The sequence below is a fragment of the Colletes gigas genome, unplaced genomic scaffold, assembly GCF_013123115.1.
Source record: "Colletes gigas isolate AHSC1104 unplaced genomic scaffold, ASM1312311v1 Colletes_gigas_Sc00018, whole genome shotgun sequence".
In the NCBI taxonomy this organism is placed as follows: domain Eukaryota; kingdom Metazoa; phylum Arthropoda; class Insecta; order Hymenoptera; family Colletidae; genus Colletes; species Colletes gigas.
Window position 1 is genome coordinate 4,550,440 of NW_025106647.1, and position 23,697 is coordinate 4,574,136.

General features: G+C 34.7%; 1 protein-coding gene across 3 annotated transcripts in view; it reads right to left on the bottom strand.

The window, feature by feature from the left end:
- Nucleotides 1–14,770, bottom strand: part of LOC122400489 (putative phosphatidate phosphatase) — a 50,226-nt gene extending 35,456 nt beyond the window's left edge. For all 3 annotated transcript variants that reach the window (XM_043401994.1, XM_043401993.1, XM_043401995.1), the window contains exon 1: nucleotides 14,435–14,770. In XM_043401994.1, coding sequence (XP_043257929.1) covers nucleotides 14,435–14,498 — 64 coding nt within the window. In that variant the 5' untranslated portion in view covers nucleotides 14,499–14,770. The remainder of the gene's footprint in view (nucleotides 1–14,434) is intronic.
- Nucleotides 14,771–23,697: the final 8,927 nt, after the last annotated feature.

Sequence of the window (23,697 nt, forward strand, 5' to 3'; positions counted from 1 at the left end):
TCTCTGGCAAATGTATACAGAAAAGTAAAAAATCTGTTACGATGGGTAATCTGCATAATGTCAGTTTGTTTTCTGGTTCGCTAGTTCTAACTCGCTAACGTGCAATCACCGTCGTCGCGTTTCACTTTTTGCCGCGACGGTTTTGCCGCGGGCGGATTCGGAACGCACGATAATTTGAAAATTGAACGGCTCTCTATTATCGGTGACGTAGTCTTTATCGAAACGAGTTTCCATGATTTCCGATAACGATTAACCGCCACCGTCGAATCGCGGATATCGTACGCGGAGACTATGCAGAAAAATGATTAACAACGCGAGAAAATTATGGCGCGGTCGTGAAACGCTTACGTGTTCCTAGCATTTACTTATGAAAATCTTTACGTGCCGTTCGTTCGCTACCTGGAAGTCGATCGAGCGAGTCAGCTATTAAGATAATTGTGACTCCGCTTTGAGTGAAACGAGGCAATACGTCGAACAGCTTGTAACAATTTGTGAGATCGCACACGCTCGTTATTTATGCAGCCGATACTACGTCAGACCTCGCCTTGCATATATTTTACAAACTGATTGAAGGTTCACGATAAGTTAAGAGGTAATTGTGCCTCGGATTTATGGTCGTTCGTACCGGGCACCGGTAATATTTAGAAACACGCGGTTGGTTCTTCGCGAGATTATTTCCATGAATTTCGCTAGCTTCGCGATAACGTCGTTTCGTCGAAAAGAACAACCAGGGATAAATGTTCGTTGGTAAGAGCTACTTTGTACATTTTGGTGTTCGCGCGCTGAGATCTCTACGCTTAAACCGTGCAATTATATTGCAATTAATTGACACCAGGCTAAAGATACATGCATATATGTATAGATGAAACGAGCAACGATGATAATTAGCCCATGTTATCGGGTGTTTGCTGCCATTTGCGTAATTGGGTTGCATGTTTATCTAACCGCTATGTAACATCCATTCCGGATGAAGTCAGTGTCTGTGTATAACTTAGAATTTTAATTAATGGTAACGCTACCACGAAGCAAAATCTTTACGTGCTTCTACCGGTTTTCTATTCGCCCGACTTAATTAAATCTTGTACCATTAATCCTTTCGAGACGGATTTTTTCTTAAAGAAAATATAAGAGATACGTTTCCAATACTTCAAATATATTACTTCATAAAATATAACAAACGATTTTGTTTTTTTTTTTCTTTATGTAAGTCATTGTGTTAAGAGTAATGAGTTTTTACGAACAGGCACATGTCAGCAAATCTTGTGACAGCCATGAGCGATGAGGTAACTTCCAACATGGACTCACCTTCGCGTGTTTGAAAAAAATTTTTAAAAAAACTATAATTCACATTTTTATCATTTTTCTGTCATTATTTCGAAGATAAATGGATTCTTACACAATAGCATGCTAGTTGTTTAAATAGCAGAAACAGTATAATTATGTTTGATATCCTCATCGTGGTTAAATCAGCACCCTTAAAACGACAAAGTAATAAATAATACCTACTTATTGTGTCTCTATGCACTTATTCAAGGCGGAAGTTTCTTGAAATTTTCCATTGCATTTAGACTAAAATAGGTAAGGAAAAGAAAATATTAAAAGCGCAATAAAGCCAAACGTAATGCCAAAGACTATATGAAAACTAATGATATGTATTAGACATTATCTAGAATAAAGAGAATACATATATATTTGATTGATTGTAGTCAATTTTACTTTATGATTCATATTGCATTTGCAAATTAAATTTCCCTTGTCTTATTTCGTTTGAATAATCGCCAATTTAAGCAGACTTGTTTCTCGATTAATTCGACCATTCGACTGTGCATATTTGAAAATTTAGAAACAGTTGTAGGGAAGGAATAATTGAGTTGGAAGAGGACGATAAGAAAGAGCGTGGTAGAAAAAGAGTACGTTTTACCGCCGAATTCTGTCTGTTTACTTTTATTTACTCTAACAAGGATTCGCGCGCACTCTTGCTCTCGTTGAGAGTCCGCACTATTTGCATTCTACGGGTTGTACATATGTATATCGCCACCTATATCATAACATCATAAAAAAAAAAATTCGTCTACACTGTATTCTACGTAAAATAATCGCACAAGAGAAAATATAGATACGTTGACAGTATAGTATAATAGTAATGGTACGTATACAATTATTAATTGCACGTGTGCGCGTGAAATCGAGATATTTAGTATCAATACACGCATATTACATACTTCGATAGTCGCTTGAAAAATAATAGAAAATAAAATTACTAAATTGTTCGATATTTCCTGTGACACTTTACTGTTGTAAAAAAATTCTGCTGCGTCGGTCAATAACGTTATACGAGTCGATGTATCAACATGTACCTCGTGTTTCTCGCGCTCAATAAATATAAGCGATACGCGTAAGAAAACAATTTACTGTAACAGTATCCTCGTCGGTGAAGTTTCTCGTGTAATCACCGCCTTCGAATGCGCTTACTGTACGCATGTTATGCAAGGACTGATAATGAATGCAATACATGCTATACTCTTCGTGATTACTAACGCGACGAAAGATCGTGTACAGTCTAAGCAAAATGGATTTAGATCCGCCTTGACATCTATTTAAATCCATACGTGTTCTTTGCTTTCGTCATCGCCGCGAATTTCTGAATACTCGATGACCAACCGAACAAACTATTTAATAGCACTATTATACGAAGTACCACGCCACACACAGCACCCATCATCGTCATACTCGTTTTTAACAATGTTGGCATCGCTGTCGTCATACCACGCCATTTCCATCGTAAAAGTTATTTTCGTCGTTTAAAAAGATAAATATATTCAAATTCTACATTTTTTTTTTAAGATACACCTTTACCGGTTTCATTCTTTTGGTAGAGATTTCGATTTCATATATTTCATATATGTATGTAGTGGGTCCTTGTAAATTTTAATACACGCGTACCTGTGGATTTTAGTAAACGATTAAATTATAGTTTGTCTCGTGTGACTACTTTACGTAGAATAATGTTTCTGAATTTTTAAATAGGTACAGTCAAGGGCAGAGTATCGATTAGTCGAATCGATTGAAGTTTCTGCATGGAGAAGTGCCAGACTTCTAGCTGATAAAAGCACGATTGAAGCGTTATATATCTGCATATTTCGTATGCTCGGTATACTTCTTAATTTAAAAAAAAAACACTGGTTGCATTCGTACATAAAATGTCTTGGAACGTACGAACCTACTTGTGCGAGCAACAGTCGCAAAAATATAAGCGAATTAATTTACGACTCGACTATTATTTGTTATCAGTACCGGGTAAACGTGTAGGAAATCTACATACTGTTGTTATTACGCTGCTCGGTTTTCCAGATTGTCTTTCATAGTTTCCGAGCACGCACATCGAACGTCAATTTATTATTATAACTTCTATATACCGAGTGCTCTATTTAATCCCTCTAGACGTTATTACAACTTCTCTACTGCAGAATGAACAAACTTGAACTTGAATTAAATAAAAAATTCTCGCTAATTGCTCCGAAAAGAATGCGAAGACCCCTCTCTTACGATTTTCAAAAATTATAGCCACAACAGAGACATATCGTGATCTCCGAATATTTTTGTTGTCCATCAGGAAAATGTAAGACTGTTCAAAAATGTACACTAATCATAGTTTATACGATATTACGTATCAGAACAGTTAATGAAATTACAGGTGTACGCTATGCGTCGCTAATAACCTAACTGTAGACGCGACGTTAAGTTAATCGTATAAAAAAAGAAGAATTTTTCTTTCATTTTTGCAGAATTATAAATACATTTGTCTTCGCACGACTCATCAAAATATTGAAACCAAAAGGTACTGGAAGATTAGAGCTTTCTATTTATACAGAGTTAGTCACACAAAGTGTTAGAAACCATTTTCTCAGAAACTATTAAGCGCAACAGAAGAATCTTTTCTTTCGCGTTTTATGGGCCAACTTTATACCATATATGGCATTTTTATGCACGGTCTGTTAGTTTTTTCACTTTTTCTTCCAAAAGCAAAACCTCAAGATATTACTATCATAAGTAACTAATTTATAAAATTGTCCAACTGCTGATAGTTTTATTATACTTTTGTGTATTTCAACTTGTGCTCCAATCCGTGTTTTTCACGACCAAGTATCAATTAATTACAGTCATTCCGTGCAACATTCGTATGTAAATATTTACAGATTGTACATAGAACCTGATTAGAAATATTTTAACACGCAATTCCAATAATTTTTCCAACGATTAAGAATAAATCATTGCGTGTATAGTCTGTCGACAGCTTAAACCCATTGCTTGTATCGAAACTTGTATCGCAGCAAGTATCAGCGTCAGTAGGCCGCTTAATGTTACATTTCGAGCATCTTATACGACGCGTTAAAAATACCATCTGTCAGTTTCTCTGCATTACTGGTTTCTAGAAATAATTTTATCTGTCCGATCGAAGGCGTTGCGACGAGACGAATGATTTTTATCAGAAAATTATCCCACAGCGCAGAACTGCGCTGGTATTATACCATCAAGCTTGCATTTCCAATAAATAAGAAGCATTTCAAGTTTTCCTGTCACCCATGATACACATTATTCATGGTATAATCACAGACGAGTTATTCGGAAAATAGTATAAAATTGTTAACGTCTTGATACCTCTGGATAGTAATTCAGTTTCGACAAATAGTAATTATAAACATCGATTAGGCATAAATTATGAAGAGATCAGACGTAATCGGTATGACATCGAAATAATTGCGGAAACGGACGATTAAATATATCACGTATTATTCAGATCGTACATTCACTTTCTTCGTACGAACGAGTTCTTTGAGAACACGTTTCGATGTCGAATAATAATGGTAGATTTGCTTGAAACTTAGGTTTTGTCCGCAGCTTTTCAAAGATTTGTTTTATTTGATTATATGTATGTAACTTATAGATGAATTTACGAATTATTATTAGGCCTATAAATTAATTTCTCTCCATTAATAAATCAAGGAAATAAGAAACAATCTCCATTAGCGTTTATAATATTTCTGCCAATTCTCGTACAACTGCCTTATCTTCTGTCTAAAAAAAAAATGGTACTTACTCACAAAAAAAAAATAGCACTTATCGACTCTAAAAAATAGCGTGCACAAAAGTTTATGGAAATGGAAGAAAACCATTTCTCATTGTTCAACGTGGCAGGGATTCCAAATGTTAAGCATCAAATACCAACCAGTGATCGATGAATCATGGATTTAGCATCCTTGATTGGCCTTCGTAATCGTCCCGTCTTGAATTCGATCAAACGTCTATGAGAAGGTCTGTCTATTGCTTAACCCAATCGTTTCCACTGCAGCCACATGGTTATGTATTTAGAATTACGAAATAAAATATTACAGTCGTCTGTACTTTCATATCTATGAATATACATTAGTGCTTTTCAATATTGAATACGCGTATACGAAGCTGGAATATATTTTAGCATAGATAATATAGTCACGTATACACTTGAATGATCACCGAAATTTTTAAAGCAATTGGTCAAGCAGATTTTTAGATATTAAGGACACCATTTTGAAAAACATAGTCCCTATGACGTTGATCGTCGCGTCCTTAAAACAACTGTAACTTCATTACTTTTAGGAATCGAAATAGAAACTTTCGCAAATATATTCTCGAAAGTATGTTCTTTAAGAAAATTTGAGAAGAAAATCCTCTTAAGGAGATGTCTTGGGAAAAGAATTGAAAAACACTGATCTGTAGGAAGATTCGTGGGAAATTTATAAGGACGTACAACAACGAAGTAACAGAATTATAAAGATGGCTACCAGTCGGACCGAACTTTTATTCGCTTGTTGAATCGAAGCCGCTTTGAACGACTAATCTGCACTCGCCACCTCGTGAATGGGTTCGATATACCGTTTGTTACGGGGAGGGCTACGTAGTGTCACAGGTTCCGACAAAATTGCCTTTAATACTCTCCAACAAGTCGGACCTGTTTGTGACGCTTAACGAAGTTTGAAAGGGGCCAGTTATTAAGCAGAGTCGTTAAAGGATACGCCAGCATCATCAATTACCTTAAAAATTACCGAATAATGTTGAACCAACGGCAAGTAAACTATGTCAAAACGTACCCTCTATGTATTTAAGACAAAATACATCTTCCTTTAACGGGGTAAATGTGATTGTCTATATATTATTTTTCGAAACTAAATAAAGCAATAAAAACTCAGGGCTGTAGCCGAACGCAATGCATAGTTCGGTTGAATCAATTTATGAATGTCTACATAGATTTAGAAAACAGTCGAAACTTCAGATTTCATTTTGAAGTGTATTTGAAATATGTCCGAAAATCATAAGCGTTGATACTGACGATACGAATGACTAGTACGAATTATTAATATAGAAAAATAGATGCAACATATAATGCTATTATACTAATTTGTAGGTAGTATGAAAAATATATTATTAAGTTTTAAAAATATTTTACTAAGTAGTTATGTAAGTTATGACCATTATAAACTCATTAAAGTTCTCCACTCTGTATATGACGTTCACAGATTTTCAAGTACCGAGTAGAAGTACATATTTTGTTATAATTTTCACAGATGCAGATAACTGGAAAACTTTGATTTTAGACAGTTGTAGACACACAATTTAAAATTTGTCTTAGTATGTTACAAAGGTTATGTAGAAAATAATTGAAACAATATTTGGAATGCAATGATGTTGTTTGAAAAGTACCCGGGTACATTGAACGTTCAATCGAGCAGAGAGCACTACGTGCGGTGAACGCCTATTACGGTTTGATGAATATGCTTAATGATTGCGAGTACGGGATTTCCGCACACGACGCGTGCTGAGCGTACAAATTTTAGCAATTATAATGTTAATGGGTACTGGTTTATCGGTGAATGAACAACGATAAGAAAATCTAGACGATTCGACGGTTCAGTTTTCGTTCAACACATTTTTTTCGGTTCACACGTTCAACACTCGCACGTCGATTGGTGGGTCTTATTGGACCCAAGTAACACTTATTATTCATTCACTTTTTCCCCCTACTTTCTAAAATGTTTAGGACAAAATTAGGACCATCGTGTTTGCCAACAAGTAGGTAAAACAAATATTCTACATTATTATAGGCTACAAGTCTAAATATACAGGGTGTTCTGCCACTCCTGGAAAAATTTTAATGGGAGATTCTAGAGGTCAAAGTAAGACGAAAATCAAGTATATCAATTTCTTGATTGAGGCTTCGCCAAAAAGTTATTAAAAAATTAAATTAAAAAATTTCAAATCACTCTAGAAAAATTATTTTCGATTGTGGGGATCAATTACAATTATTTTTGGTGAATAGGCATACCCCCGAAATCCTACCCACTTTCGAGAAAAAAATTCTTTACCGAAAATATAGTGTGTGGCTAGAAATGGTTTCTCGAAACTTTAAAAAATCATAACTCCTGAACGGATTGGACGATTTTAATGTTTCAAATCGCAAACAACGTGTATTTTGGTGAAGAATATGTAGAAATTCTAAATATTTTGGAAAAATTGTTCCTTGACCCCGTAAAGTGAGAAGAACTCCATAAAAATGGTCCAATTTTCAAACGACCATAACTCCTACAATAGTAATTATATTTCAATGAAATTTTGGAGAGAAGTAGAGCTCATGGGTATCTGCAAAAAAGTATTAAACAACTTTTCAGTAGGGCGTTAAATAAAATTACTAAAAATCAAAAACGTATTTTGAAGAAAAATCGACGGGGGTCTGCTGAAATTTTTCGGCAAAAAAAAAATTTCAAATTATCCTGAAAAAATTATTTTCAGTTGCGGGGGTCAATTATAATCATTTTTGGTGAATAGACATACCCCCGAAATCCTACCCACTTTCTAGAAAAAAATTCAGTACGGGCGGAACTCTAAACGTTAATAACTTTTTAACGAAGCCTCAATCAACAAATTAGTATTCTTGATTTTCGTCTTATTTTGGCTTCTAGAATCTTTTATTAAAATTTTTCCCAGAAGTGGTCGAACACCCCCTGTATAAGTATTGAAAAATGTAAGATATGGTTCTAAAAAGATCCAGTGTTCGGGTAATTATTTTAACGATACCCATGCGAGTGTTAAGAAACTGGAAATTATTTTATGCAGTATATCTCTGAAAGAAAGTATTTATATCATACAAGCAATTTTCTATTCGTTTTTCCGAAACTTCTCTTGTTCCTGTCCTTTGTAATCTCCCTTTTCAATTATTACGATATTGTAAATAGCTCTTGAACCTACCTCCTCTCGTTTTACTTCCTGCGTATAGCGTGTCCAAAATTCTTGGTTTCGATTCGTATACAATGGTCGTAAATTTGATCACTTATCTCTCCCCTCTGGCTAACTCAACGTAAAGCAGAGACGATCGTTCCACCTTTATTGCCTCATATACAAAACACTTGACACCGGTTCACCTTCCTACCTTGCCAATCTCATCTGTTCCAATCTTTCGCATCGCAAAATCTTGTAAACAAACTTCTATGCACGTTTCGTTCATGAATTCATTTATAAATTCGAATAATTTCTTATTCCAATAAAATTACTAATATCAAATTATACGAAAGAATGGTTTTCAATAATTAGTCGATGCTTTTCATTTATATAATAAATTCGAACAGTTTCTTATTCCAATCCTACGAACGGAGATTGAACTGGATTTTTATTTTAATCACGAGTCAATGTGTTAAAAATAATCCGAATAAAGTTATGTTTAATATATTTTTCACTGAGAAAACCTTACTAATTCTTTGTACTCGTACGTTGTCATATAGCCCCCATCCTACACTTGATTATTATACACATATTTACATTAGTATTTCATTCTAGCGATTCTTGTTACAATGTTTTCTTTTAATATCTGCGTAAATGTGCGTGTATATATAAAATGAAGTAAATAAATAAAACATGAACGATTTTTCCTCTTTTGTCCTGGCTAATTGGTTTTACAAAATTGTGTTTTGTAAAAAATATAATAAAAAATAAAAAATATACTGAAGCCTCATATTTTATATATTCCTTCTAATTTAGAGGTTTTATTTATTTTTTAAATGTTTTGATAAATCAAAATTTATATACACATATTATATAGATTTCACTGTACAAGACGGGGTGAGTATGCAGATTGAATTCGCGTATTTTTCTAATTTTTTCTACTAAACCGACAAGTTAAATTGTAATATGTTCCCATAAAAATGTTTTCACTTTGAAAAAGAAGTCCGAGTTGATTGGTAGCCTTCTCAAATATGAATACGAGTGCAAAGGGTTAATTCATTGGTATTACTATCTTGAAGATATAAACATATTAATTTTCATATGCAAGGGAAAATTGCATCCAGTTTACGATAGAAATAATCGTTTTCGTCTGTGGGCCCCAGCCGAGAAAGTCAATGGATCACTCGCACTGCATAAACATAAACAAAGGTGAAGGGGAGGGAGATGATTCCCGTTACTTACGGGACTACGCTACCTTTATGGTGAGAAAAAGTCGAAAAAGGATTTTATTTATAATCGAATAGTTCAAACGCTTAAAAATAATAGTAAAATACAGTAAGGACTGAAAAACACACATATCAAATTTTTAATCAAAATAATATCTCATTCAACATTTACGTATAAAATAAAAAAAAAAAGAAAATACGTTGTGTCCAATGCCCTAATTTTCCAAGAAAAAAGAAACTGATCGTGTCCGTATAATTATTTTAACCGATACAAATTGTACTTATTCTTGGACGTTTCGAAAAAACACCATATGAAAAGAAGATCGTGCAAAAGAAACACGTAGCAAAATAAAAAAAAATGTATAATGAGAATGATTTCAATAAGTCATGGGCAAAAAAATGTTTATAAAATGTCAAACTTAAAATATTTTAACGAAGCGAACCTTGTAGTCAATTTGTCATTTTTATATCGGTATGTTAAATGTGCATGTTACGTGTATAGGGTGATACTAAATGTGAGAATTTGGGGATTCAAATGAGCAAAACTTATTTGACTTCCTCTCAGTAACACGCATTTAATTAGCACGAGGCTTCGTTACAGACAAAAGATACACGGTGTAATAATAGTAAATCAAAAGAACTCTAGGTGGCGCAGAAACAAATGGCGTTTTATTTTTAACACTAAAAACTGAGACAAGCTGTAGCAAGCGAAACAAATCATAAAGGAAAAGGTCGAATCTTCGTGTCCGCGCGTTGTTTACGTAATTATGTGTTCGTAATGGCCTATCGATCTTGAGCATTCATATCTATTACAACTACCGGTCGCGCATGTAAAGAGCAAAGCATCAGGTGTCCTAAAGAGGAAACGAGTCAAAGTATCGAAGCTTCTCGTCTCGTAAGAACCACTCTACCACTCTTATTTTATCTTGTTCGGGTCTTCGACTAGAAAAGAAGAAAAAACTACTTGGAAACGTGACTTCGTTACCTTCAACGCTTTCAACCATTCGCGCACATTGGACGCGAATCCAAAGGATAGAATACGAAGCATGCATAAAACAAAGGAAGACAATATTTTGTCCGTCTTGCGACAATGTTTCAGTCATATAGTTGAGCCTCGATAATTAGAAAACCTCTTTAAGGGGCCTCTCTACCTTGTGGGACTTTAAAAACCGAATTTTATTTTTTTTACGTTTTCTTTTAGTATGTAGTCTCGAAAATATATCTACCAAATATTAAATTGAAATTCTGAAAACTAACGAAGTTATAGCCTGCTGAAATGTACCGCGCGCAAGGATATATAATTGGACGTAAAACTTTAAGTTGCCTTTCTACTTTGTGGGATTAAAAAAATCGAATTTTATTTGCATTGTCTTTTAGTATGTAGTCTCGAAAATATATCTACCAAATATTAAATTGAAATTCTGAAAAACTAACGAAGTTATAACCTGCTGAAATGTACCGCGCGTAGGTATAACAACTGGACGTGAAACTTTAAAGCTGTTTTTCTCGAAACTACATTTTTCGGCACTGCGAATGTGATAACAGAAAAACTATTCAAGATATCAACAGGAAATTTATACAGTATCTTTAGAACTAGTCTCCCTATAGCATGAACTAGGATAATTGCGATATCTGCAATACTTTTTCTTTTATTAACAAAAAGGCAGCCGAATATATGAAAATATTCAGTATTTTTTCGTAAAATAGCTGCCATTTTGCCATTTTTTGTTCTTTTGAAAAGATCCTAGTTCATGCTATATCCACACTCATCTATATTAAGAATACCGTTGGTTTTTGGATTTCGGATAATTTGTTCGCAAGATATCACATACGCAGTCGGGCGCCGTTCGTAAAAACTGTTGTTTGTTGATCAACAAAAACAGCGTAATCAATAGATATTATGAGTAGCAAACATTCGTAAATATAGCTAAATATATAGTAAATGTATCTACAAAACACGGAATTAATTACTTTTTAATAGTCCGCAAAAAAAAATCACAAAAAAACATGTATTTTTCGTGCCTACAAGGTAGAATGGCCCCTTAAGGCGGTACTTCAGTCTAGAGGGATTTTTTGGGATAGTCTTTTGGGGATTCTTGTCACAAAAAAAGTATAAACTTTTTAGTTTCAATCAATTGGGTTTAAAATAAACTCAATTCTTTCTTTGAAAAAGGGTAATACATTTATAGCACTTTTAATTTTAATGCTACAGCCAGAGTTAATTTTAGTAAAAATTCTTGATACATTATTTTTTTGTTTTTCTTTCGTGCGAGAAACTTTCATCGCGTATTATCTTGCATTTTTTTGAAGTATGTAAAATGCTATTAGCCTTGCACATTATCTTTTTATAGAGATATTAGCTTGTTACAAATTACGGGGCTCATTATATGAGTGAGACGCGATTAAAGTATTTGACATATACAATATCATATTTGCGATGTAAGAAGACTCCATTGACAGTATTAATGTTATCGACGACGTTACGTGTTACCAAGATAAACAGACCTGTTCGCGCGTGTTGAACTTGAACAGACATATATAATGGACAATAAATAGATACCTGCGAGTGACTTTCAACGCAGAAATGTCCTCGGCCTACTTCCCTGCGCGAATAATGCTCAACTTTACGTTATCGGTTTTCATCTATGTTCACAGTCCTCGATTCCTCGCGAACGCGTTTCTCTTCTGCGGACGATACTCTTTTCACTTTTACCCATCATTCTCCAAGATCCATTTTTCGATTTTACGCCAATTCAAAGACAATCTAATTATTTTTCGAAGTTGGAATTTTTTTATTACTTTCGATGTATCCTGCTGTTGTATCAATTTGTAACATAAATAATTTCACGCATTTTGCAATTCCATATATTGTATTTAGATGGTATTGATCAATTAAAAATGTGACCGCACGGTTGACCGTAATTTTTAACATTGTTTACTATGAATTTAGACAAATTATTTTTAATTCACTGAATTTTTCTACAACTTTTTTAATTTGTCTACGACCTTGCTTTTATTTACAGAATTACTACTTTTATAACTGATTTCTTTAAATAAACTAAATTTAAAACAAAAGCAAACTAAAAATATACAACGAACAAAATTTAAAACAAAAGTAAACTAAAAATGTACAACGAACAAAATTTAAAACAAAATCAAACTAAAAATATACAACGAACCAAATATTGTTACGATGATAAGAACATTGTTGACGTTACATATTATTATAATAATCGTTTTAACCTTCTCGTCAACAACAAAACTTTACAGTTTTTCGTAATATTTCTAACTGCATTTGATATACAACTGAATAAAACCGCAGGATCCATAAACAGTATATTTAGACTTCTGTGGTTGGCTATAGATGAGATACTTAAATCAATGTTAGGACCATTACAATATAATTAGTACCATACACCTGATGAATATACCATTACTTGTTCGAACATAAGGATTAACGTAATGACTTGTTTATTAAATAACGATTTAATCAAGAGGTAACATTAAAATCACATAAAAACTTTTCCACGTTACTTGAACTTCGTAAAAATGGTACAATATATTTGTACGTGTTAAAAAATAGATAGATATGATTGTTTTTGAACCAAAAGATAAACTAGAAATTATTGAATTTTGAACAGAACCACATCTAACGTTGCCAAAAAGGACCAAATTTTTGGACAATATAGCACACATACACAAACCAACAAAAACTAGCTTTTTAATTTTTTCTATAATATATTCAGCATTGCTCTTACTACCTATTTAATATACAGGGTGCACCAAATAAAACATTACAAGCTGTTTTCTCAGAATCTAACAAAGATGTTGACTCCTTTTTTTTAACTAAATGATCCAGAGGCATCAGTTTCTTAATTCCTAACACATTTTTGAAAATACAATTATAGGGGGAAAAAGAATGCCACATTTTAAAAAACGGAAAGTGGCAATTATTTTTTGTTAATATCATAGCTCTCATCAAACTGAATAACATTTGCTTAAACCATATTTTTACTTTGTTTAATTACATGTTGACATATTGTAAATATTGATATGACTAAACAGTAACTATAAATGTTCTTAGTAATGTAAACAAATATCGATAAATTGGATTCTAGTAAAAATTAGATTAGAAAATTAGAAGGCCCGAAACTTAAAGATCGAAAACGTATATTTTTATTTCATAAGAAAGAACATTTTCTTGTTTCTCTTGAACATTATAATTTCGATGAAAAACCATCAAACAACTGCAGCGTACCAGATAGACTGTAAACGAAACCGTGTCACCACTTCTCAGATTTAATCGATCGAGCTAAAGGGTGTTGCTGCTATCTGTACGTATTTATCCAAAAATTTTAAAAAACGAATTTAATCTGTCATGACACCGTCAAGTAAGTAAATACTGACGCATTCGTTTACTCAAGAGAAGCAATTTGCTCGACAAAATTGTATCTATACGCGTTAAAACAACGTAGCAGAAAATAACATTGAAGCGTGCATTGGAATTCATGATTCATGTTAAAAAAAAATAGTGACTTACAAATTGGAAAGCTATCTTTCAAGACGCCTTTACGAACATTCTGCTAAAATGGAAACACCAACGGTGCAAAAGCCGCCGAGTAAAATATTCGATCGAACTAATTAGGGAAAATGAAACTTTACGAGCGTAATGACACCGCAGAGACGAAACTTAATCTCATTCACAATGTACGAAGCACCTGCCAATTTAAAGGTTAGTTCACTTGAAACATCAAACGAGCCGCGTGCGGCGCCTCGACTGTCAAACTGACAGCCGCCCGATATAACGTAATCATCGTTCATCGTACCCTTCTACCGCGGATACAAAGGAATCTCTGGTGCGGTCGTTCGTCGTTTGTTACGAATCCGCGGAAATGCGAGCCATGTCGCTCGCGCATCTATGTGCAAACGCGTACGTAAAACCGTAGACGATTACTTACTGATGAACAGACACACGAAGTCTATGATGATCTTTCGCAGAATTCTCTTCGACGATCGATCCATGATGATTTTTAAATCACAGTCAATCCTGAGGCTCTTTTAAATAGGGAATGATAACCGACGGACCGGTCCGTGCACGATTCCAAGATGAGGACCACGCACACCGAGAATGCTTACGCGTCGTTGTCGAGAAAAAAAACTAGGAAAACGAGCATCTCTCTCGCCCGGAGGTTCGGAATCAACTGAAAGACGCTTGGCCCACTCCTCGCGAATCTACGTACAAACGAAACAAACGACCGACCCGATCGAGATCCGAGCGAAGACTGCGACTGCGGCTGCGCCTCCGTCTGGTTCTTTCGCTGCGCACACTACGCACGTGCCCACTCGGCCTGCGTCGCGGTTCGTACGTATAATAGTTTAATAATGGGTGCTCGTTCTAATATAAAATAAAGATCGAACGTATAGTTTTTCCATAAAACATGAATGAATATCACCTTTTCTATTATTACACTATTTCTTACAACGGGCATTCTTTATTTTTGTATGAATCTTGAGAGACATACTGTGGACGAAATTTCTGTAAGAACGCTAAGTAAAACTCCATTTATTGGGATAAAAATTTATTGTTTGAATCGCTGTCGAGCGTCACTTTAATTATACGAACATTCTCCGCGAACGAATACATATGTAAACAAAACATATTTATGCTCCGTTGTATTGGGTTGTTCAGAAAGTAATTTCGTTTTTCTCCTTCGTGAAAAGGAACAATTTTCTTATAATATATAAATATTTTATTGAATTGAGTACTGGTCATTTTGGTCCAACATCTTTTGCTATCTTTCTGGTAGTAGTATGATTCCACGCTCATAATATTTCTGATCTTTATTTATAAAAAACTGATGCAAGCGATTTTTAACATCGTCGTTTTATCGTTTAAGAAATTTTTTAAAGACCGGAACAAGCAATAATCCTTGGTTTGAAACGAAACCAAGTCGTTTCATGTGATCACAAATTTAACCTTTTAACAATTTCTCGTGTTGTTATTCGTCGGTTTGCTTCAACCAATACCTTCATTTCGCTTTTGCCGGCTTTAACTGACCTTCTAGAACGTGGACCACCTTCGATATCAAAATTGCAGGAACAAAATTTTTTGACACTGCCATTTTGTTAACACATCTTCTCCATACACGTCACACAATTTTATTCTTGCTTGAGCAGCATTCTTACCTTTTCGATAATAAGAAAGCAAAATATGCCGAAAATGCAGCTTCTGATTTTCCATATTTCACGGGACACCAAAGGAATACAATTGCACAGAAACAAACAAAATGTTTTACAGACAAGCCTCGAAGTGTCAGCTGTGAAAATATATAATGAAAATACGGTTACGAATAAAGTTGGCTGGTTAAAAATACTATTAACGTCTCGGTTGGTAAGAAAACGAAACTACTTTCCGAACAACCGAATAGTAGTCGTCGATCTTAGCTGGATATATTGGCAACCTCCATTGCTTAAATACAGTTAATAAATTGGGAAATAGACTCACCTACTGTCAATTGAACTTTATACCTCAAATGCTGCAATCGTAATATTTCGCTATAACAATTTTTGCATATATGTGTCACGTGTGATTGTAGAAACTGAACAGAGCAATTACTAGATCTATTAATCATGTTTGTTATTTCTCGAATGGAGAATCCTGCATCGTAATGCGCATGTATTTTTATTTCCTCCTCAGAACATGATGCAAGACGAATTATTTGAAATATTATTATGTGAATGTTATAAAATTTTAAATTTCAATTATAATACTCTTTCTGAGGTACAGATAATTATACTATTCTTATATGAAATTCGATTTTATCCCGGTCAGTATTTTAATATAACTATTTCTAAAGTGAGAACACTAAGTTCTTTTTACATACACTTTTATACACATTTTTTACATACTAATATATATTTAGAAAATATATCAATTTTTGGCAGAAAATCATGGTGTGCTTATAAAAATGTCGTCCATTGTAAGGCAAAGAACCTACTTACATTAACCAGGTATTGTCACCCTAAACTGCTTTTCCTTAAAATACCGAAAAAACTTTATAAAGTTATACAAACAAAACCTTTAACATACCCTCACAAATGCAATTAACATTGTCTAATTTTTAATTAATATCGCCATCGTTGTCGAATCAGCTCCTACTCCAAACGTGAGTCATTGCTTGAAAAAATGATGCAATGACTAGACTCTACACTGAATAAATTATAGTTTTAATTGTAGAAATATAGGTTTTTTTAAACAACATTGACGACATTAGTGATCTTATGTAGGTGACGTAGGTTCTTTACTACATTGATTGCTCTTAGTTAATAAAATTATTATTTTACCTGCGAAAACTAACTAACTTACCAAGTAACTAACTAACTAACTAACGAACTAACGAACTAACGAACTAACGAACTAACGAACTAACGAACTAACGAACTAACGAACTAACGAACTAACGAACTAACGAACTAACGAACTAACGAACTAACGAACTAACGAACTAACGAACTAACGAACTAACGAACTAACGAACTAACGAACTAACGAACTAACGAACTAACGAACTAACGAACTAACGAACTAACGAACTAACGAACTAACGAACTAACGAACTAACGAACTAACGAACTAACGAACTAACGAACTAACGAACTAACGAACTAACGAACTAACGAACTAACGAACTAACGAACTAACGAACTAACGAACTAACGAACTAACGAACTAACGAACTAACAAACTAACTTACTGTCAAGCTAACTAACTAACTAATTAACTAACTAAGAAACTAACTGCAAACTAACTAACTAACTGACAAACTAATTAAATAACTAGCAAACTAACTAACTAAGTAACTAACTAACAAACTAACTAACAAACTTGGTCCGTTAGTTAGTTAGTTAGTTAGTTACTTTTTAGTTAGTTATTTAGTTAGTTAGTTAGTTAGTTTGTTAGTTAATTAGTTTGCAGTTAGTTAGTTAGTTAGTTATTTAGTTAGTTAGTTAGTTTACAGTTAGTTTGTTAGTTAATTAGTTAGTTAGTTAGTTAATTTGTGAGTTAGTTAGTTTGCAGTCAGTTAGTTAGTTAGTTTGTTAGCTAGCTTTTAGTTAGTTCTTTCCTTTGAAAATAATCTCTTATCTGTGTCTGTCATATTATCTTTGATTTTAAGTTTCATGAAATTAATACAAATACGAATAGAAAAGAAAGATTTCGAAAATGGTAAAATTAAACAATCTTTTTTGAAGATTTGAATACATTGAAAAAACATAATTAAATCGATAATAATCTTCTTTATTAGGCATTTAAAACAATTTCTTTTAGTATTTGAAAGAATGAGTCTCCTTGAAAATGTAGCATTTACTAATGGCATAATGAAAGCTGATAAATATATCAGTACGTTGCGTAACAATTTGTCAAGTAGTTCAGTGAGATTAGGAATAAGCAAATCTACCGATTTTACAGCGAATTAATAATCGTAAACACATTTGCATAGAGCACAAGGATGACAACTTTATAATGCTGAAAGAGTAACTTATAATGCCTCCACGATTGCCAGATACAAATCTAATCGAAAAATCTGTGATATGTGCTCGACTTGCAGAAAATGTGCTTCGACTAATAAACCTACCCAACTGATACTCACTGATTTGAATGAAATTTGACGTACTTATTAAACACCGAAAAATATTAAATACGTGTTTTTTTGTTTCGGCTAAATACGCTTTTTAGGGGTAAAAAGTACCCCGCAACCTCTGGAGATGGAAACGTTTGTGGCTAATTATTTCTTAAAGGTTACAGTTTCTGTAAAAAGTACTAGATCCAGAGTTGTACAGTTTAAAGTGATACACTTGATGGCGTTCTTGAAATCGACCTTGAGGTCGATTTTCAAGGTCATTTGAAAATCATTTCGTTTATCAAAGGGAGTATTTTGCTTTTCACCCCGAGAATCGATAGAGCGTAAAATTTTACATTCATTGCCAGAGCGTTGGTGGTTTGTAAATGAAACAAGCTTCTGTAATTTAAAATTGTTTATTGATTCAACCAATTAAGGCAAGAGTAGTAATAATTCGATCAATAAAGAAATTAAAAGTTGATTATTCATTCAAATAAGGTAAGATGTGTGATCGAGATCCAGCCAGTGAAGGCGACTTCATAATTTCTTTTCACATATGTATGTCTATGAATATAAATTCCATGGTAATTGGCATTATTCTTTATATTCATGACAATAATGAGGAATAGCTGTATCTTCTGTGGCAAAAAAATGCTCCATACACAGAGAGTTAGTACACCACGCACATTTTATTACTGCAATGTTATTGCAGATTTTGCAGACTGTACCGCAATTCTTTAAACAGAAATCGACAGGCGTTTCACATCTATTTGGTTTTTCTTGAATATATCCACTTTTCCACCAGGCATATTTAATCATGTTTTGGAATCGGGGTGACGAAAATTGAGTGTGGATTAATGATTGAATTTTGAGGATGTTATTCCTCAAATGTAGGTTAATATTATAATTGTATAAGAGAATTAAGTCCGATAATTGTTTCAGGAAGTTTTTCCACGGTCTGAATACGTAGACATCCAATGGTTGAATGAAGCCAGTTGTTCCCGCAGGAATTGTAAGGATTTTTACTTCTTTATTATCCTTGTCTATATTTTCAAATTATATTTTCATTCTGGAAAAATTATTTTCGGTTGCGGGGATCAATTACAATAATTTTTGGTGAATGGACATATCCCCGAAATCTTGCGCATTTTCGAGAAAAAAATTCAGTACGAGCGGAACTTTAAACGTTAATAACTTTTTAACGAAGCCTCCATAAACAAATTGGTATTCTTGATTTTCGTCTTATGATGGCCTCTACTATCGCTCATTAAAATTTTTACTATAGGTAGCCGAACACCCTGTATAGTAACCTCCCCCTTTTCGAAATCTGTTAAAAAAAAATGAAAATTTCTAATATAGCATGAATGTAACGTTCAATTTACAATTAGAGTGACATTTCATGTTTTCTTATCTTTACTTCTATTCCGAAGTTACTTACAAAACTTTTTTTCTCCTTCATATTTTTTCTATAAATTTGAGCCTATTTTCCCATACCGTCTGATTGTTCCTTTTTTGGGAAAATAACGCAACAAATCAATTCTGAAGACAGATTAGAGTCATCGCATAAAATTACTGATTATAAATACAGGATGCGTTCAAGGTCCGGCAACTGCTAAATCCGGTCAGTCCGACTTATTATTTCCAAATTTAATTGACCTTGAAAATCGACTTGAAGGTCAATTTCAAGGACACCATCAAGTGCATCACTCTGAACTATACAACTCTGGATCTAGTACTTGTTTCAGAAACTGTATCCTTTAAGAAATAATTAGCCACAAACGTTTCCATCTCCAGAGGTTGAGGGGTGCTTTCTACCCCTAAAAAGCGTATTTAGCCGAAACAAAAAAACACGTATTTAATATTTTTCGGAGTTTAATAAGTATGTTAAATTTTATTCAAATCGGTGAGTATCAGTTGGGTAGTGTTACTTGTAAGAAATGTTTTAAAAACTGTAGAATCATTGCCGAGAAAATGACAGACCACCATTGATACAGGTGTATAACAAATATTAAAATTTTCTTATATTTTCTTCGTTTAGTGTGTAAATTAGGGTGGTCCTTATTTTTCAACCACCGAAATTCGGAAATTTGACATTCAAAACCAGTACTCACATTTTTAGGTGGACCCCTTCCACAGTATAATTTTCGAGCTCCAGGAGTTTTCTAGAATGCTTGATGGATGGCAAAGAGCATCGTGAGATTCGTGATGTTTGTACATTTATTGCTAATTTATATTTATTGTAGAAGAAGGCTAGGCTGTGTTGATATCCCCAATCTACTACACTGGACTTTCTCGAACTTCTCGAAGTCGCCTTATATGTTCATAAGATCATTTTCAAGTATTTTAACACACATGAACTTTCTCTGTTCCATGTTAATGACCTGACAAGATTCACTTTGTTGACAATAAAACTTTATTTTCAGGAAAGATAAAATATAAAGAAGGATTATGACTGTTAGGGCTAGTCATTACTCTGTTACTCTATTTTCCTCACTAATGACCAAAAGGGCTATACTAAACCCTTTCCCATAAATGCTCGACCTGAATATTCTAATACCTTTAGTCAACCTTCGAGGGGCTAACTCTACAGACCAAAGTAAGACGAAAATCAAAAGGGACAATATTTCGGTAGAAGCTTCTGTCTTAAAATTATTAACCCAATTAAAAATCCGCCAAAATCATGACAATTACGAATTTTAGCTGCGTGCACGAGATAGAGTCGCGCCATAGTGCGCCTTAAATCAGTAATATCTGACACACGAAAACGTTTACTATAAGCACAGACGAGGTATACGTGTAGACGTTGCATAGAATGTATTTTTTCGGCCCATTTTTATGGGGTCTCGAGATCCCATTACCATTTTCGTGTCACTCGCAGCGTTACCAATGGATTTAAGCTGTATGGTCCAGAATTGGGCACCAATCGATTAATTTGTTTGAGGGCCCACAGAAATGTTGTTTAATACTTTTTTTAGGAATCCATGAGCACTACGTCAGAAATAAATTTCAATGAAATACACTCACTATTGTAGGACTTACGGTCATTTGAAAATTGGACCATTTTTATGAGGGTTTTCTCACTTTGCATGGTTAAAGATCAACTTTTTGAACATTCTTAGAATTTCTAAATATTCTTCAACAAAATACGCGTAGTTTGCATTTTAAAACATTAAAATCGTCCAATTCGTTCAGGAGTTATGTTGTCTTAAAGATTTGCATTTCGGGCAAACATTTCTGGCCAGAAATGATATTTTCGGTAAGGAATTTTTTTCTCGAAAGTGCGTAGGAATACCGGGGTATGTCTGTTGACAAAAAATGATTGTAATTGACCCCTACAACTGAAAATAATTTTTTTAAAACAATTTGTAATTTTTTTTTTCGCCGAAAAATTTCACACCTACTCGAATGTTTTTCTCGAAAGTGGGTAGGATCACAGACGAAGTATACGAGTAGAGCTTTCACCACAAACGAGGTATACGAGTAGACCTTTCAGCTTATGGACTTTCGCGGCCGAATCTAACTGAAAAAAAATTCTCGTCGAGGTTACCCCAGGTAGGAATCGCGATTGTAAAAGAATCACAATAAACATTCCAAGTTTTTCTTTTGATGCTATGCGAAATACACACGAGGTATACGAATAGACCGGACACCTTATGGACTTTGATGATCCAATCAATCTGACTGCCATAACGAGTTATTTTTTAAATAAATAAGGATTTTCGGTGTAGTTGTCAATAAGGTACATCCTTATATATTTTAATAATCATAATCGATTGGTTACTCCAATGAAATTAATCGATTGATGTCCAATGATGGACCGTACAGCTTTCATTTCGTTAAAAATATAATACAATTTCTGTAATTCCATCTTCTGTCTCACTTCCTCTTGTGTTCATTTCTAAATCTGTTGGTAACGTTGCGAGTGACACGAAAATGGTAATTGGGTCTCGAGACTCCAGAGAAACGGGCCGAAAAAATACATTGGGTGAAAGGTCTACTCTTATACCTCGTCTGTACTTATATGTAGACAGGGAGCATCACGTACAAACTAAACGGACAATTAAGTGGGCAAGAATGCAATCACTTTACGTAGACTCTACAAGAAGCTTTAGACACTGTTTATTAATTAGACTGAAGTACATATAGTCTCAAGTTAATGTACATTATGCTTGACGCGATGTGAAAGCATGTACTAGTCGAAAGGAACGTAGAGACTAGGAATATGTGTAGCAGTGTCAAGCACGGGTTACCGGTGTCTTCAGGAATAATTAGACAGTGTTCATTAATTAGATTGTCGTACATATAGTCTCAAGTTAATGTACATTATGCTTGACGCGATGTGAAACCATGTACTAGTCGAAAGGAACGTGCAAACTACAAATACGCCTTTCTTTGTAAGCCAAAGATCTCTATCCGTTTAATAAATACAATGCAATATATTGTCTCGATATCTAATTATTTAAACCAACAAAACAGCATCAAAATACTATAATATAGCTCAGCCACTGGCCATTGTTAAAATCATATGGGATCCCTCATGCAACGTGTAGAAGTACTGTTCTGCGACGCTGGATGGCGCTCATTTATCGACCTTGTAGGATTATGGTCTCGATGGGTAACGGGGCGCGGCCTACTACCGCCGGAATACCAGAATGGATACTTTCTTGATGAGCAAAGACTTTATTAGAACGGAATACACCAGATCACACCTTATCCTACGGCCGCTGGCACGCAAGAGAGAGAGCTCTCCCTCCACGCGGCTAGCTGCACGACACTAGCGCCGCGCAGACGCGGGGACGCGTGTAGTCCCTACAACCTCAGACCCCTCGGTAGCTAAATCGCCCAAGTTTGTCGTGGAATAGTTCGTTATTTTCAACGATGGTGGCGGTTTTTATCGACCCTTGGGCCCACTGGTGCTAAAAACCACAGACGAGATCATATACCTCATCTGTGGTGAAAGGCCCAAGTTTGCATAGAAATCTATCTAGCGTGGACGATACGAACTATTCCACGACAAACTTGGGCGTTTTAGCACCAGAGGGTTTGAGGTTGTGGGTTTATTCTTACTTGATGCACGTGGTTCGTTTCCACGAATTATGCGCGTGCGTTCGTAGGCCCACCCCTACGACCACGGATATTAATATTCGAAATAACTGAACACGTGTATGTAACAACAACAACAATAACGAGTATTACTTTATTAACGCTAGGCGTACAAGTCTTTGTCTAGCAACAGAAGTTTTAATCTTTATCTTTTTGAGGTGCTTCTTCGCGAAGTTCTTACCAAGCAGTGACTTGAGCGTCCTTGCATTTTTGGGAGGACGCGCTTTCGCCCTGCTGCGCTGCGCGCGCAGCCTTACGGCGGATTCGCATTTGACGGGAAACTGCGCCCCTATACTCTTGTGCGGACGAGACCATAAGTCTCGACCCCACAAGGTCGAAAATGCTCGCTATCTACCGTCGCCGACAACGAACTACTTGACGCCTAATTTGGGCGTTTTGCCGTAGATGGCTGTGCAAATCATGTACTGTGGGTGCTTGGCACCCTTGACGAGTTAATCTCGACGCAGAACTAATCACTACCTCAGGAAAGGTGAAAAGGA